At 40.4% G+C, this 16,594-nt stretch overlaps 2 protein-coding genes across 3 annotated transcripts; one reads left to right on the top strand and one right to left on the bottom strand.

The window, feature by feature from the left end:
- Positions 1-4,448: 4,448 nt before the first annotated feature.
- napbb (N-ethylmaleimide-sensitive factor attachment protein, beta b) lies at positions 4,449-10,814 on the top strand. Of its 2 annotated transcripts, XM_010773613.1 has the most exons (11): positions 4,449-4,709; positions 6,118-6,197; positions 6,445-6,561; positions 7,073-7,119; positions 7,459-7,536; positions 7,642-7,697; positions 8,455-8,539; positions 8,628-8,732; positions 8,811-8,879; positions 8,979-9,029; positions 9,612-10,814. In XM_010773613.1, the coding sequence occupies exons 1-11, from the start codon at positions 4,609-4,611 to the stop codon at positions 9,711-9,713; spliced, it is 891 nt and encodes a 296-aa protein (XP_010771915.1). In that variant the 5' UTR covers positions 4,449-4,608; the 3' UTR covers positions 9,714-10,814. The 2 variants fall into 2 exon arrangements, with proteins under 2 accessions (XP_010771915.1, XP_010771923.1); XM_010773621.1 differs by lacking the exons at positions 4,449-4,709; positions 7,073-7,119.
- Positions 10,815-11,181: 367 nt separating this feature from the next.
- On the bottom strand, positions 11,182-16,267 carry gzf1 (GDNF-inducible zinc finger protein 1). The gene is made up of 8 exons (XM_010773603.1): positions 16,197-16,267; positions 14,615-15,618; positions 13,781-13,964; positions 13,517-13,686; positions 13,335-13,429; positions 13,060-13,227; positions 12,776-12,933; positions 11,182-12,385 (listed from the first exon to the last, which is right to left on the bottom strand). The coding sequence occupies exons 2-8, from the start codon at positions 15,601-15,603 to the stop codon at positions 11,660-11,662; spliced, it is 2,490 nt and encodes an 829-aa protein (XP_010771905.1). The 5' UTR covers positions 15,604-15,618; positions 16,197-16,267; the 3' UTR covers positions 11,182-11,659.
- Positions 16,268-16,594: the final 327 nt, after the last annotated feature.

Genomic DNA, 16,594 nt, shown 5'->3' with positions numbered 1-16,594 from the left:
ATACTATATCATGTACAGCGGGTGGCTTTACCCCCAACCTCCCGATGTAGTCTCTTCTTCTCTCTATTCTTTTTTGTACTCGCCGTGAGTGGTTTTGCGGCCTGCCGAGTAACCCAGAGAAGAGAAAGACGAAAGTGACGTCAGCGTATATCTTGCTCAGAGAAAGTACTAAGCGCTGTGCAATGCTGATTGGCACTAGCCCCATGGCGGATTACAGTGCCGTGGTATTCTTTAGTGCCGGGCACATAAAGTACGGCAAGTCCTCCCGCGTGTGAAGCGGCTACTCTGTAGTACCGCTATGTCATCTGCACTTCATGATAGTAATCAATAAGAACAAATAGGACCTCATGTAGCTAACACTGCATTGGGAAGATACAATACATACATAACACTTTTAACGTAATGGCTATATGCATCAAGCGAAACAGAACAGCATTAGGCTTCCATCTTTGAATAAAGTTTTAGGACTTGGAATTTGCAGCGCTCTGTTAGAGCCGTAAACGAAAATATCAAAAGCACCACAGAATGTGAGCACTCGAAGTGACTGTATGCAGATATGGTATGGCATTCAATAATTTATATCCTAATTACATTAACTGTGAATGTCCATTTTATTTCAAATCAATAAATAACAAAGATTTTTGTATAGATAATTTGAGACGGTAATAGGAAGCAAAAGAGAAGATAGAAGTAGGCTATTTGAATTTTATCAGACACCGAAATTTATAGCATTGGAAAATAATTACTTTGAAAATCATCTAGGCCTATCTGAATTTTTTTGCTCCGAATTTACCTATGTGAAATAAAAAATGTAACAATTCAAGTAAAAAAAAATGAATGGTCAAATTCAGATCCCAAAAATTCAAGTGAAAATGTTTCGAATTTCAGTTCCCTGCTAAGAGAGGTGGTACTTTTCCTGGGAGGAAAGGTTCAATTTTCTGATTTGCTGGGCGAATTGGCAAACCACAGCCCGTTAAAACTGAAAAGTGTTTGTGAAGCCCCATTTAATTTGCTCGCATTATTAGCATTAGCATTAGCCCAGCGCACCAGCGGAGAGAGACTAACTTATGGCAACCACAAAAGAAAACATGGGGAGGGTGGAGTGATGAGGCAGGTGTCGACGGCTTCTGGCGATTTACTCGGAAGGCTTCAGTAGAAGCCTGCTGGAAGGTCCCCTTTAAAATGAGTATTGCCTGCTATTATATTCCTCATTTAAAAAATATGGTAGCCATTCCTTTCTAATTGCTTACAACAAAACACACCTCACTTTTACCTCATTTCACACCAAACGCAACTCCCGGTTCAAGCTCCGTCCTAGAGCCTTTTCAGGTTCAAGAACCGGTTTTTTCTCCGTTAGCTCCGGCTCTTTTCACACTGCCCAGAGTCCCGACTGGTGCTGCGTCATTGGCGTCATCGTTTGCGTCATGACGTAACCGTTTTGCGTGCCTGCTTCATAAAGCCAAACCGCGCGAAAACCCCTCACAGGCTGACACGGCTTAACGGACAACAACAACAATGGCCGATGTGCTCCAGCTTCCTCTGAGTACCTCTTCGGAAGAACAGATTCCCAGCAGTGGTCTCTTCAGTGGACCACTGCTGCTTGTTAAGTGTCTCCATTCGTTGTGTACCAAACTGGATAAAACGCCGGCTTTTTTGTTGTTTGTTCAGGAGTTGATCCCGCCCCTGCCCCTGCCCCCCGCTCGATCGACGTAAGCGTGACGGTAGTGGGTGCTTTTGCTCTGTGGCCGGACAATTTTTTGGTGCTTGAAATGAACCGGGATTCCGGAGCTAAGAGGCTGCTTCCGCTGCGGTTTGAAGAGGACAACCCGGTGCTTTTCAAGCTCCAGCTCCGAACCGGCCCTGAAACCAACTTTCTTGTGTGTGAAGAGGTATTTGTGGCACAGCTCACCAACTTGGGAACCGAGTTCTCACACCAATCTCACAAAAAAAGTATAAAAGGAGAGGCAAACTTTGGATGTATTAAAAGATTTACCGCCTGATTTTTCCAATTGTAGTTTGTTAATCTTAGCCTCACACTATTGAAATTATCTTTATGCAATTTTTAACCCGTAACCACTTTGTTTTAAACAAATATGTTTGTTGACATGCATGGCCCATCTTACGTGAGTTGTAAGACTAGGAATAAATACGCTTTTCCTTGTAGTTCTATAAATCAGCCCAAAGAAGTAGCCTTCACCCCATGCGTGCTTATCCATGAGTTAATGGATTGTTAAGAGAACGCGTGCACACCAGGGACGCGTGCACAGGTGCGGGCTAATGTTGCCCGGGCAACGGCCCGTTTGGCCTTTTTGGCTGACCTGCCCCTCCTGGAGAGAGCGAGTGTTTTTTTTTCTTTTTTCTGTTGTGGCCGAATCAACATGTTAAGCCCACAATTAGTATTGTAGCGTCTCGCTGCGGGAAACACACTTTGTCAGCGCTGTCATCTACCGGTGCGTTAAGACCACCTCAGTGTCGGATTTTGGAAACTTGATTTTGAGTTGTCTCATGGCAGTTAGGGTATAAGGGACAAACCAGGGGACTTTACTTCCTCTTGATACCGTCGGTTATTTACAAAAAAAACACCTAAATATAGCCTACTTATTGTTATTGTGCTTCTGTCTTTCTGTGCCTTTTCATCTGTAAACTCCCTCAAGGGGGCCGCTCGCTCTTTTCTTGATCGCCCTCTCACGGGTGAACAGTCCACTGTCCCGCTTCATTATAGGATTTCTGCCATGTCTCTACCACTTTAGTTTGACCATCTCTGTTACTAAGTTATGGAATACTAAATAAATAAGTAATTAGATACCTTACCGTTACTGGCTGCGCTCATAAAGAATGATAAGAATAATGCCTATTGAACTGGTTTCATTAATTAGTGAGTTTATTTAAGGTAATTAGGTAGAAGCCGGAAGCCCTATTTTATCAGTATGTCTGGACTGCACAGCAGTTACAATGGTCTGGTCAAACTACATTAGAACATAATTGTCCCAATTTTATCTTTAATAGTTACTAACATTAGATATTTTTGATGAGATATGGACCGCAAAACAAAACATTTCCCTGGTTAATGAGATGTGAATACTGTTCAATTTAGTTGAAGTAATAATCGTTTGGTTTCTTTTACATTAAAAAAAAGTTACAATTTTCAAACTGTATTGTTTTTTTTCGGGGGAGGCCCTTTTTCCAGTTAAGAGCAATAGCCCCTCCAAATGTCTGTGCACGTCCCTGGTGCACACGCAGTAGTATATGGCACCACTGATGGGTTTTCTTTCTTATCTAAAGGGGATGATTGTTAGTAGTCATCAGCACTAACCTTCCAACTGATTTGAAACTGACCACTCCTGCCCTTTGCATCAGCCTGGCCTTTTGTGTGCTCACAATGAATAAAGGCACACACCCTTTGGCAGTTGCAGGGTTTAAGAAGAAACAAATGAATAAAAAAAGATAACTAGATAGATGCTTAACACGTAGAAGATGTAAAAAAGCATCTGTTAGAACAGAGAGTGTGTATAGGTTACGATCTTCAAACTTGCAGATAACCTGCAGTTTGACCACTATTAATTACAATTACAAGTAGACCTCTTTGGTTATGGTTACAGGTTTCTACACACTATTGGAGACCATTCATGGTTTATACAGCGATACATATTTGTATTGCATGTTACAGCAAGGAAAGCCCAGGTGTATTAAAAAACATTGATAATTGATAGTTTCCAATTACTGGTAGGTGTACTGTGTGTTGTTAGCACACACTCAGAGCTCACAGCTCCTCATATCTGTTCAGAAACGGGACAAAAGTTAAATATACAAAACACAAACTGTCTATGTCATGGCGAATACAGTCGCTGCTTTATTTATGTCTGTATGACGTTGTTGTGAGTGTGGACGGAGCAGCTACAGGTTAGTTTAGCCTGATCGATCCGATTCCGATAGGATTTACATGGAGATACGCCCCGCCCCCTCTCCAGCGCATCTTGTTTGAATGAAGTAAACACAGCTGACAGCCGCGGTGAAACTTGAGAGATTAGAGCGTTGCGAAACAATACACGTGTACATTGTGAAATATGCCTGTTTTACACACTTTGACCAAGTTTGTGTTCAAATTAAGCCCATGATGAAGCCTCATGAGATGAACCCTTTTGCGAACCAATTGGCTGGAAAGCTTCATAAAGCTTCATCTCACCATCACTAGGTGATGCTTTAGCGTCCTCTGCTGTAAATAAAAAAAACGCACACTGGTCGGTGGTGATGTTGTTTACCAAGGTATTTTCAGACGATAAGATATTGTACTTTATCTTTACGGAGAGGAAAATTAATCTTTATGTGATAGTGTGGACAATTTAATTACTATTACAAATAAACGTAAAATATATTGTGGCGAATCATGCTTCCGTGGGAATTGTAGTTTTTTCCCCTTGAAGCCGATATATGTTTGTCACGTAAAACACTAAAACTCCCGCGATACCACGATGCTCTGCTAAACCACTAACGTCGGCAGGTGCACGCCTACGCTGAATAAACCCATCGACTGTAATCCTCATTGTACACAGCGGAATCTTCTGCGGGTTTTTTCTGCCTCACTATAAGTGTGTTACGCATAAAGCAAAAATGGACAATTCTGGAAAGGAGAAGGAAGCGATTCAGCTAATGGTCGACGCTGACAAGAAATGCAAGACCTCTGGCTCTTTTTTGGGAGGGATGTTTGGAGGGTAAGACAACACTGCACCAAAGAACAGACAGCTAGCAAGCCTTAACTGTTAGTAGAAAAGTTGGCACGCTGCCGACCTTAATGTAGACATACATTTAGCTGGTGCTGGATATTAATATTAGCAATACATTGTAAAGGTTTAGTTAGATATTAAACCAGTGTGATGACACCTGACATTCAGTAAATCGGTTCCTGAATGTCAGTGAGCTAGGTTAGCTGTCAGTATCATTGTAAACAAGGCATCTCTGCTGAACCTAGCGTTAGCTTGAAAGCTACGCAGCAGGCTGTTTTGGCTAAGGCTAGGATATCTGCTTTGACTGTATTTTCTACCTTCACACAGTCTCTGTAGTGTACAAGGTACATGTCAATATTGTTAAATTGTCTTAGCAGTTGATTTCTTTATGATTACATGTAATTTTAATACAGGAATTGATTTTGATATAGAGCTACACCACTTCTGTGGAAAAGCTTAACATAAAAAGCCTGCATGCTGCTCACTGGCATGACTGATACACTAAATAGAACGGGACCCTAATTATTTTTTTATCGATGACACCTGTGTTTATACTGTAATGACATATGCCTTGATCACTGCTTTGAAAATGTCCTATTTATACCCAACACACATAGACCCAAGGTCTTATGATGATGCAAACCTTAAACACAAATTTAACAATTCAAGTACTTTCCCTTGTCATTAATTGCACCTTCAATCGTTCATTAAAAAAGTGATGTGATTCTCGCTTCCCTATCTGCTGTCATTACAGAGTAACAGACACTCTTGTCAGAAGCCTATTATTCATCAGTGACGTTGGGGAGATGATTTATATGGTTTCATATAAATCTAATAATTGCATATATTTTACAATGTCATAGAGACAAGAAGGCTTTGTTTACATAGACCTCAAATTAACAAAACCAGCAGTTAATGTTCTCTTGTGACTCAGGGTTTTTGTTCAAAGCTTGGTCAAAGGTGACCCCCAGATGTTACTTGTCGGCAGTTCTCTTGCGTGATAACTTTTTGCAGGCTTTATGCTGTTAATTCTGTGGCTGACCAAGCAGTGACGTAATCCTCTGCCATGATTGAATGGCCAGCATATTATTACAACTCCAGGGAGCTCCCAGGGGTCCACTTTCTGTCATGGTGGGAGGGAAATCTATAATGCTTGTGTGGAGGATTTATATAAGTCAGTACACCAGCCTTAGCATGGCAACACCCTGAGAAATGCACCACATTCTACAGTTCATCACCCTATGATGCCATTAAGAAAGTTTATTCGATATAACTTTAATATGAAAGTCAGACTGGGTATTTGTTTTAGCCAGAGTATGCCATGGAGACTGTATGCATTTGTGAACTATATTAAACTGTGTACATCTGTTTTCTTTTGTTTTACTTTCTTGTTTAGAGGACCTCAGAAGGTGGAAGAAGCATGCGAGATGTACTGCAGAGCAGCAAACATGTTCAAGATGGCCAAGAACTGGAGTGGTGCGATGAGCTGTTTTTTTACTAAAGAAAAATCCACCATATCAATTAAAAAAAAAACTTCAGAAGCTGTAGGATCATGTGCTGATCTTTTGGCACTATAACTGCAAGAACAGCACTTGTAAAGGTGCCACGAGTGAAAAATGAAAGAACAGTGGAATTATGTGCATAAATTAAAGTGTGGGCTCAATGCAAACTAGAAAGTATGTGTGTATGTGAAAGTCTCTGTCCTCTTTTCTTTTGTCTTCAGCTGCTGGAAATGCATTTTGCAAAGCCGCACGTCTCCACATGCAACTGCAGAACAAACACGACTGTGCCACCAGCTTCATTGATGCAGGAAATGCTTTCAAGAAGTCTGACCCCAATGGTGAGAACATGTGGTAACTCATTAGGTCCAAATCACAACTTGCATTTTAGTGCCTGAAATTGTAGACATCAATATTTGCACTGTTAAAGTAATTAATGATTTACTTTAGTTTCAAGCTATGAGCCTATATTTTATAACGAGTCCGATTTCACTTTTTTACAATCTGCCTTTTTTTGATTTGCTGTTTGAATAAATTATAATATGTGAGTTATTACCCTTGTTATGGAGTTTCCAATTAGTTGAGTTATAGGGCTCTTTGTACTCTCTGGCCTCAATCAATCATCTTCCAAATATAGATGAAGCCATACTGTAGGTCTAGGGAATAGTAGGTTGCTGATGCATTTGTTTTGTATAAAAAAGGTAGGGTCTTGCTTGCGGTTTTGTTTTGTATTTCACCTCATATTCATTTGATCCTAGCACAGCATAACAGGTGCTGTGCACAATGTGAGCTTTGAACAAAACTAACATGATGTCTAATTGTTCCCTCCTCTTGCCTTTATGCTGCTAAAAGAGGCAATCAAGTGTTTAAATGCTGCCATCGAAATATACACAGACATGGTAAGGTCATAGGGTAAGATTCATATAGAAAGTGTCCATCTATGTTCTGATCCAGAAACTGGCTGTGTCATTGTACTTATTTTATAGCTGAGAAATGTTAAATGATCACTTCTACTCTTCTTGGATTCCCAGTATTACTGTAGATCTAACATCACATCATTTAGCTTGCTACCTGGACCAAATTGCCTACTTAGCATTCCCTTTGGCAAGGATTTATTTCAAAAGCTTAAACCTTGTAGGTATGAAGCTACTGCTTGACCTTGCCTCTCTGCACTGAGAATGTAATGCAATGACTCTGGATAGATCCAGTTAGTAATGATTTATCTTCTTCTCCTCCAGGGAAGATTCACCATCGCAGCCAAACACCACATCAATATCGCAGAGATCTACGAGTCTGAACTGGTGGATATCGAAAAGGTAAGAATCACACAATGAGATGTTATACAGTAGGGATTCTACCACCATATTTGTTTGAGGAACACACAACAGTATTTGTGTAACATGTTTTTATTTAATTTAAAGGCTATTGCACATTATGAACAAGCAGCAGACTACTACAAAGGGGAAGAATCCAACAGGTAATGTAAAATACTGCATGTTGTGTCTTTTTCCAGCTCTGCAATCTCTTAAACTGATCATTACCATAATAGTAGCACACTTAGTGTAGCACTCTTATTTTCAACAACATGATATTAGGATAAAACTCATTAGGATTAGAATGTTTAAAACAATAACAATTTCACTTTAGATTATTTTAGTAAATTAGTTTAACAAACCTTCTGCTGGATAGCTTATACTGTATGTCTATCTCTATATCTCTCTCTGAGCATTTTCATTGCAGGGAAGGCACAAATGTCTCTTAGTACCTTAACAAGCATATCATTATTATTTACACCTGTGTTCACTCTGCTATGGCATGATAAAATACAGCAGCAGCACTGAAAAAGGGCCTTACTGCAGAATTACATTAGTTTGCTGCAATGATAAACAAGCAACATTTACCAGGTTATGTATGGATTTCAGATCAGAATACTGAATGCTACAAAACATCCCACTGAGCTTATAAAGGATTACCGTGCTTTCTAAACGTATCTGTTCATAATAAAGTTAACGATGGCTCTTTGACATTTACAGTGGATAATCAAAGTTATTGTTATCCGTTGCACCTGTGTCATCTTCTATTGTTAACCATCACAATTTTCCATTCTAATGTACCATGCTTTTGAACTGCAAACTACTCACATAAATGGATCAATTGATTCATACTCCAGATGTATAGCTCTCATATTCCGTATTGTATTAAATGTTTTGTGTACCGTTTGCAATTTTCCATAGCTCTGCCAACAAGTGTCTGCTGAAGGTGGGGGCTTACTGCGCCCAGATAGAGCAGTACCAGAGGGCTATTGAGATCTACGAGCAGGTGAGCACTTCTTGTACTTGTCACACTTCCTCAGCCCAAACTGATTTGGTAATGTTGACATTTCTAAAACTGTTTTGGATGTATTTAGGTTGGAGCTAACACGATGGATAACACACTGCTGAAATACAGCGCCAAAGAGTATTTCTTCAAAGCTTCCCTCTGTCATTTCATCGTCGATGAGCTCAACGCTAAGGTTAGTTTATACCGCTGCATGCGGGTCAGTCTCAGGATTTTGGACTGTCAGTTGCTTTAACACACTGTGTCTCCACAGATTGCTATTGAAAAATACGAGGAGATGTTTCCCGCTTTCTCAGACTCTCGAGAATGCAAACTGCTGAAGGTAACTCGATACTAAAAACCCTGAGGATTCTGTTCGCTTACTTTTCCTTCTTAGTCTCTTCAGTTTCTATGAGTAACCTACATTTCTTTGTTTTAACAGAAACTTCTTGAGGCTCATGAGGAACAGAACAGTGAAGCTTTCACAGAGGCAGTAAGTCTTGTATAACCTAACAAAGTTTTGAAACTTTTGGAGAGCCCAGGAAATCCCTTTGTTCAGCTGCTGTAGTTGTCCTGGGTCCCCTGTGTGTTCAAGAAAGTTGAAAGCTTTATCTCAGGTATCCACTCAGTCTGTTGATATGGACGTCCTACAGACTGGTGGAGGGCGTCCATATATAACTGAAAACAAGTTTTAAAACTTCATTTTAGAAAGTGAAAATATATTACATAAAGCAGTCTTACATGGCAGATGTTGGGAGAAATTTGAATTTGAACCAGTAAAGCATTACAAATGAACCCTTGTGTCTCACTAAATCCTAAAATAGTAGAGTAAAAAACTGCCATAAAATATATAAACTGTATATAAATTAATGTACTTCTTTGAATTTCATTTATTATTTGTTATTATAGGACTTACAACATTTGGAGAAAAAAACTCACACCCCTGTCAAAATACCTTAATACAGCCGAAAATGTCCTTAGTGAGGGTAAACTAAGTAAGCAGAATTTTCCATTGTAATCCTCATTGGGGAAATAATCTTATTCCTGTGTTCCCCCCCCCCCCCCCCTCCTGCAGATAAAAGATTTTGACTCGATCTCACGTCTGGACCAGTGGCACACAACCCTCCTACTGCGCATCAAAAAGACCATCCAGGGCGATGAAGGGGATTTAAAATGAAGAAAGAATCTGGGGTGTAAAAATGCAGCACAGAGGGACAAATCCATCACGCATGCTTACACACACACACACAATACACACACACTTTCACTCACCTCACTGCGTATAGAATCTGAAGACGACTTTGAATATTCCACTGCTCACTGCTACACCGTCAGAGTACTATCTTTGCTTTCCTTACGAGCGTATCTGAATCTAGTCAGACTGTAAATCCCCCACCCTCACCTCTGTCTAGAGGATTGCTGCATACCTTTTTTCTGCTGGAATCTGTCCTTGGGGGGGGTGAGTGGTACTTTGTATTGAAACTGATGTTAGTATTGACAAAAGCACTGCATGTTTTGTACAATTATTGTTTCCTAGTCAGAAGTAGCTGTTTTTTTTTGTTTTTTTAAATGTAGTTTATGTTATATTTAAAACGATTATTCAAATGTTCAGTTTGTTATTCATAAGATTATCAAGAATGTACTATTATATTTATTTTTTATTTGTTGGAGTAGGTCAATGTGGTGTTAGGAATTCCAGCCACAGAGAAAGTGATTTTGTTTTCCAATGTATTACTACATGGAGCGACTCTTCTCGAGGAAGAGCCATGATGTGCACCAAGGGTAGACTGTTAAACATTTTGATCTAATCACTGATTCTTTCCCTAACACACATTCACACTGAAACTACTTCTGCTTCTTTTAATATTACTTTCGATTTCTTCATGTACTTTGAATGTTTGTATCTGTAAGCTGTGGTTTATAGTTTGCCTGTGGAAGAATGAATAGCACTGACGTGGAAACCTTTCCTCCTTATTTCCAGGGGCAGTAATCTTAGGGGTTGTGTGCGTCATTACTCATCTCATGCTGTGTTGTGATGTGAAATTATCCTCGAGGGTTTACTACTGCAGTGCCCCTTCCAAACGGCCAGTCGCTAAAGCATGTCATTGTGTATAGATTAGCCTCGTGTTACATTCTCTAGTGTGAGCCAGACCAAAGTTTTTACTAAAGGGTCGAGTCGCCCTCCGCATCCAGCTTCTTCCACACGGAATGACAATGGAACTTGGATATGATCTGTATGCTAGTACGAATGGACAATAATAAATATCTTATAATCCCAGCTGTGTTCTCCTGCCTTTGACCTTACTTTTTAACCAGCAATGTAATTGACTTCTAAGCTTTATATTTTTTCAACAATTCTATTTTTGTCGTAAGGCTTATAACATTTTATGAACACTTGGCCAGTTCAAGGAATATTCCAGTAACTGAATTTTTCCAGCAGTACAAAAAATCTTGGAACTGAACTATTAATCTTTATGTTAGTCCAGTTCTGACCTGACTGCGCCATGTCCTTACATAACCGTGATTTGATTTCTGTATAATGGTTAGTGTGCATTTCCTTACAAAAAATACAATTAATTACATTTTCTTGCCATGCATTTGAATAGGAGTCACTTAAAATTAAACAGCCGGAAGGAAAATTACAAACTTCAGAGGTATTTCTTTATTTTAAGAAAAAAGTACAACTTTCATCATTGGGTGTAGCCGGATAAAGGATCTCATGCTGTTTGAAACACAGCTGTGGTAATGTGTACATAGTTCTAAAGAAAGAAAAGTGACAGAGTTTTGAAGGATTCACACAATTCATTTACATTCACACCATAACAAATCCTCAGCCGTATGATTTATGCCACGTTTAACTCTATAATTGATTAAATATGTACAATATTATTTTATGATTACACTAATATCTTAGTTATATTTAGATTTTATTCCTCAAACATGATTTTTATTTTTTCTTGATAAATACCCTCACATTTTAAGAGTGCGAGTAACACTGAAGACACCCCGGTCTGTTAATGAAACAAAGGACTTTGACATGACAGTAATGATGAAACGCCACATGGTCAGAACACACACTCACACAGCTAATTCCAAACGTGAAATACCATTAAAAAGCATTTCCTACACAGTATCTTGAGCTAAGGGATCGTCTAAGTCTGCTGTCCTCTGCGTTCCATCACCTTGGACAGCAGCTGTCAGTTCATTTGGGCAAACACCATTACCGATTACCACGGTCAGGAGATCAGGCTGCGAAATATCCGCCTGGGACGTGGCCTTCGTCTCTAAAACTGGAGCTAAAATGGTCTGTGAGACTGCGGCTTCCAGGACAGATGATGTAGAAATGGTTTGGATCTCTGACGTGAACGGGCCATCAGAAACAGGAGAAACACCAGTGGATGTAGACAGAGACATGGAGGCTTCAGAGTACATGGGCAGACTGTGAGCAATGGACACTGGTATGGAGAAAGGCATGCCTGATCCATCGATGGAAATGATGCTGGCCCCCGTGCTGTCAGTGGTTACGATGGGCTGGATCTGGGTCCCAGGGGGCATCTCTGTGTGGATGACGGTGATCTCGCCGAGAGCCCCATGGCTGACCAGAGCGATGGACCCATGGCCAGTCCACTCAGGTGGGAGGGTCACAGGCTCAGAAGACATCTCAAAGGAGTCCGTGTGAGTGTTCTCAGAAGCAGAAGCAGCGACATTATTTTTTTTAGCGGTACTCCTTTTCTCCTTTGCTCCTGCTTTTTCAGTCTTTCCCTTAGTAGGAGATTTTGGTTTCTTATCCTCCACATTTCCCTCCAGAACCACAAGGTAGGTTTTCCACGGAGCGGTGGAGTCATGAATCTGGAAGTTTGACAAGCTTATGTTATTTTCACATCGTTTACCGTGGAGGCATGCGTGGACCCTTTTAAATTTCAAGGAAGCACAGGGTGAGTGATTCAAATACAAATGGTTAAGTATTTCTTTACCAATATCCCCCCTTTTGATCAAGGGTAAATTCATTCTGCCACAGTACAAGTTAGATCAACACTGGACATGAAAGATTTACAAGGGCTCCCTAGACAAAAAGCAATGGGATTTTTTCAGGATTTCGGAATGTGGCAGAAAACTAAATCTTGGCAAAAGTTTATGGTGGTTACTAATTTCCAGGTTTTAGGACTTATTCCTGTGCCTATACAGTACAAAATTACCCTATGGGATAATTGTTGCTACAGTAAGATAAACGGTGCTCACCATAGTGTGCCTACGGAGGGTGGACTTGTCTGTAAAGGTGCGCCGACAGAGACCACACATGTATGGCTTCTCTCCTGTGTGGATACGCTGGTGCCTCTGGAGGGCATTGAGCTGGGTGAAGTGCTTGTCACAGTCTTTACAGCTGTAGGGACGCTCACCTAGGAATAAACAGAGATGCCAGAGAATATATAAAGTTTGTAATCAGTAGACAACAGTCAAACTGGTTTCTGTGTTATGCCTACGAATTAACAAGAAAAATCGAGGTCAGCGATTTATCCAATTACCTGTATGTATCTTCAGATGCTGGTGTAGGGAATTCCTCTGAGCGAAGCCTCGGCCACACAGCTCGCACTTGTATGGCTTGGACCCAGTGTGGATGTTTGAGTGGTGCCTCAGGTATTCTTTAGATGCAAAGCTCTTCCCGCAGGCCTCACACATGAAGGGCTTCTCTCCTAACAAGAGAAAATAACAATCTATTCAGTTATGATCTGATACCTGAAGATAGCCTTGTCTTTTAACAGAGGCAGGGTTAAAGATGATGGTCTCAATAGTTTCTTACCCGTGTGTGATCGCTTATGATAGGCCAACATGTGTTTCTGAGTGAACCTGGACTCACACTCATCACATGCAAATGGCTTTTCTCCTGTGTGAGTCCTACATGTAAGAAAACAAGAACATTTAGCTCTCATCAACTTTTAGTAACAATATGCCGCCTTTTAGCATCTTTAGCCAGCTCCGTACCTGCGGTGCATCTTGAGTGCAGAGTTCTGGGTAAATCTGGCCCCGCAGTCGCTGCACTCAAAAGGCTTGGCCCCTGTGTGTGTCCTCTCATGCAACAACAGGGCCGTTTTGGAGCTGAGAGCCTTCCCACAGTCAGTGCAGACATGTCTCATATTGTTACGTTCATGTACCTGAAAAGCAGAGGGAAGGAAAGACAAATATGATCAAATCAGGGGACGTTATATTGGACTCTCGTTCTTGTATGTAGTTACTATAAATCATCACCTGTTTTGTATGGCGGACAACATCTTTCTTCCTTTTGAAGGTCTTCCCGCAGGAGTCGCAGGTGAACAGCCTCTCGTTACTGTGGACGTGCTTTTCGTGGATCTTCAGATTGCTACGGTTAGCAAAGGTTTGCTGGCAGGTCTCACAGCGATAGATGACATCTGCTTTTACTCCATGATACGTACTGGAGAGCAATAACCGAAATATATCATCAAATGGCATTGATGATCATCTGACAGCTTTAAACTTTAGAGGACAATTTGTCTTATAAGATCAATTCATTACATTACGTAACATTTCATTTAGCTGATGCTTTTATCCAACGCAACGTAAAAGAAGCGCAATAAACCATGAAGATAAAAACTAACAACAAGAAACCTGAAAGTTTCAAATAAGCCTTACTATGGAAAGTGCTTTTGCATCATTCTCAATTGACCTAAATCTTTTAAGTACTACAACTCAAAAAAAGAAAAGAAAAGATTGTAGGGTTGTGATTGCACAGCGCTGTCTCCAACAGGGGAGCAGGAAAACAACATAATTGTTATAATAACTTCCTTCATGCAATATTATCTACCATTTTCGTAATTTGTGTAAGGACAGATTTCAGTATTTTGTATCTTATTGCATACTAAAACAATCAAATAATGCTATAATATCAACAAGAAACACACACAAATGTGTAAATGAGCTTGTTAGCTTGCAAACAGCTGTGTGCTCTGGAATTAAAATGTCATACTGGAAGCCTGGCCAAATTCGATATAGAAGATTATTTTCAGAAGCTTTGGGGTATCTATGGAATAAATCAATTTACTATACCTAGCTAATTTTTCCTACCTGATGTGCTTTAAGTAGCTTCTCTCATAATGGAACGTCCGCTGGCACTTGTTACACTGGAACTGGGCCTTGGAAGTTCTTTTGGATGTCTCCTTCGATTGTCCTTCCTCATCATCATCCTCTTCATCATCCTCCTCCTCTTCTCCCAGAGATAACAAGGACTCCTCACTCTGTACATATCCCTCACATTCCCAATCATCTACATCAGAAGCTGGCATTCCCAAAGATGATTTGTCCCCATCCTCTGCCTGAGCCTCAGCTTCAGTCCTGTCTTCATTCTCCACTGTGTCTTCATCTTTAACTTGGTTTTCATTGTTGATGCTAGCCACTTTTTTGGTATTTAAATGCCTCGGAAGGATTTTACGACCAGTCAGCCTCAGTTTTAGTTTTTTTATGTGTCTCTGATCACTCTTCACTGCATTCTTTGCCTTTAATCTTTTTGAAAGTACTACTTTGTCAGGGCTCTGAGGAGAGAGCCGCCGCTTGACAAGTACGCGTTTAGGCTGCTTCTTCCCCTTGGTCCCTTTTTCATTCTTAGCGTCATGTAAATCACCTTTACCAACATCCTCTGATTCAGTTTTCTTTGTAGGTTTTTGTAGGATTCCAGCACTCATGGCCTCACCACATATCTGTGACAAATCTTCACAGTCCAAAAACTGTGCCGTTGCTTGAACATCACCAATCTTATCTCTGACAACTTCAACTTTACCAGTGTACACAAATTCCAAAAACTTTGAGAAATCATTGGAGTGCATATTGGAGAGTAATACTTTGTCTCTGGTAGCATCCTGAGAGAGGAGGATGTCCCTGAAGTAGCCGCTGGATGCTGCCAGCATCACCTGATGGGCCTGGAACTCCTGCACTTCTCCCTGGTAGTCTACCTGCACAGTGATGTCACTCAGCTGTCCCTGCAGCCTCAGCTGATGTAGGGAGGCCAGGATGTTCTCATGGTGGGACTTAGAGGTGAGCTGGACCACTTTGAGGACCATCTTTTTATTGTGCTTCTGAAAAAACAAACAGAAAAGGGGGAATGGTGACTTATAATGCTAAACAATGTGTTTCAATTCGTTTGTGCACACACACACATGTACATGCTTTCAGCGATGGGACCATGTCCGTTTGCATTTGTTGTTTAACATATTTACTGAGGCTACCTTCAGAACAGTGAACGTGGCGTTTAAGTTAGATAATTATAATTTGCTGTAAATACAATGTATTTATCAAATGCAAAAAGGAAGCTAATATTACGCAAATTTAAATACCGAACCTAGCTAACATATGGCGAATGTAAAGAAAGATACACCTTCAACCCTTAATATCTAAATTCTTACTGCCATTTAAAAAAAACACTAGCGAGAGTTGGTATATATTCTTTATTTTGTCACGATAATGTTCAGTGGGTTAGGTTCAGTTAATGCTAACAGTAGCATAGCTAGGTTAGCTAACGTTAAATGTCATCCCGAAACAAACTGAAACGGATTTGCAATAACACTAGTTCAACACAGAGAACACTGAACACAGGGCTTGTATGAACGTGTGGCAACCAGCTAACCACACAACAACACGAAGCAAGTTTTCTTACCGTAAGGTCGGTAAAATGGCAGCCCTTCACAAATGCTCTCTACGGCGGAAGGTATTTCCTGTAGAAAATCGCTCCCGAAAACGGAACTTTTCCTTTTACTTACTGACATCCGGTGTCGATTTGGCTGACTCGGGATCAGTGATTCATGTATGGTCGTGTTTAAAGTTTGAGTTTCCAGACACAACTGCTGTCCCTGGATCATTTGTTCAGGTTTGTTGACAAAAAGTCCATAATGTTATCGCCTGAAACGTAGCGCCAAACGTTTCATTTTGAGGCTCTACTGTTAAGCTAGTTCAGCTAACGTTAGATAATAATTCATAATGTATTTGCTTTGACTTTATTATAATACAACATTGTCCGTTCCACTATATTTTGAACAGGCGTTGAGCAATAATCTG

Source organism: Notothenia coriiceps, unplaced genomic scaffold (genome assembly GCF_000735185.1).
Source record: "Notothenia coriiceps isolate Sejong01 unplaced genomic scaffold, NC01 NC01_scaffold00000339, whole genome shotgun sequence".
Classification (NCBI taxonomy): domain Eukaryota; kingdom Metazoa; phylum Chordata; class Actinopteri; order Perciformes; family Nototheniidae; genus Notothenia; species Notothenia coriiceps.
This window is presented reverse-complemented; position numbering and strand designations above follow the sequence as displayed.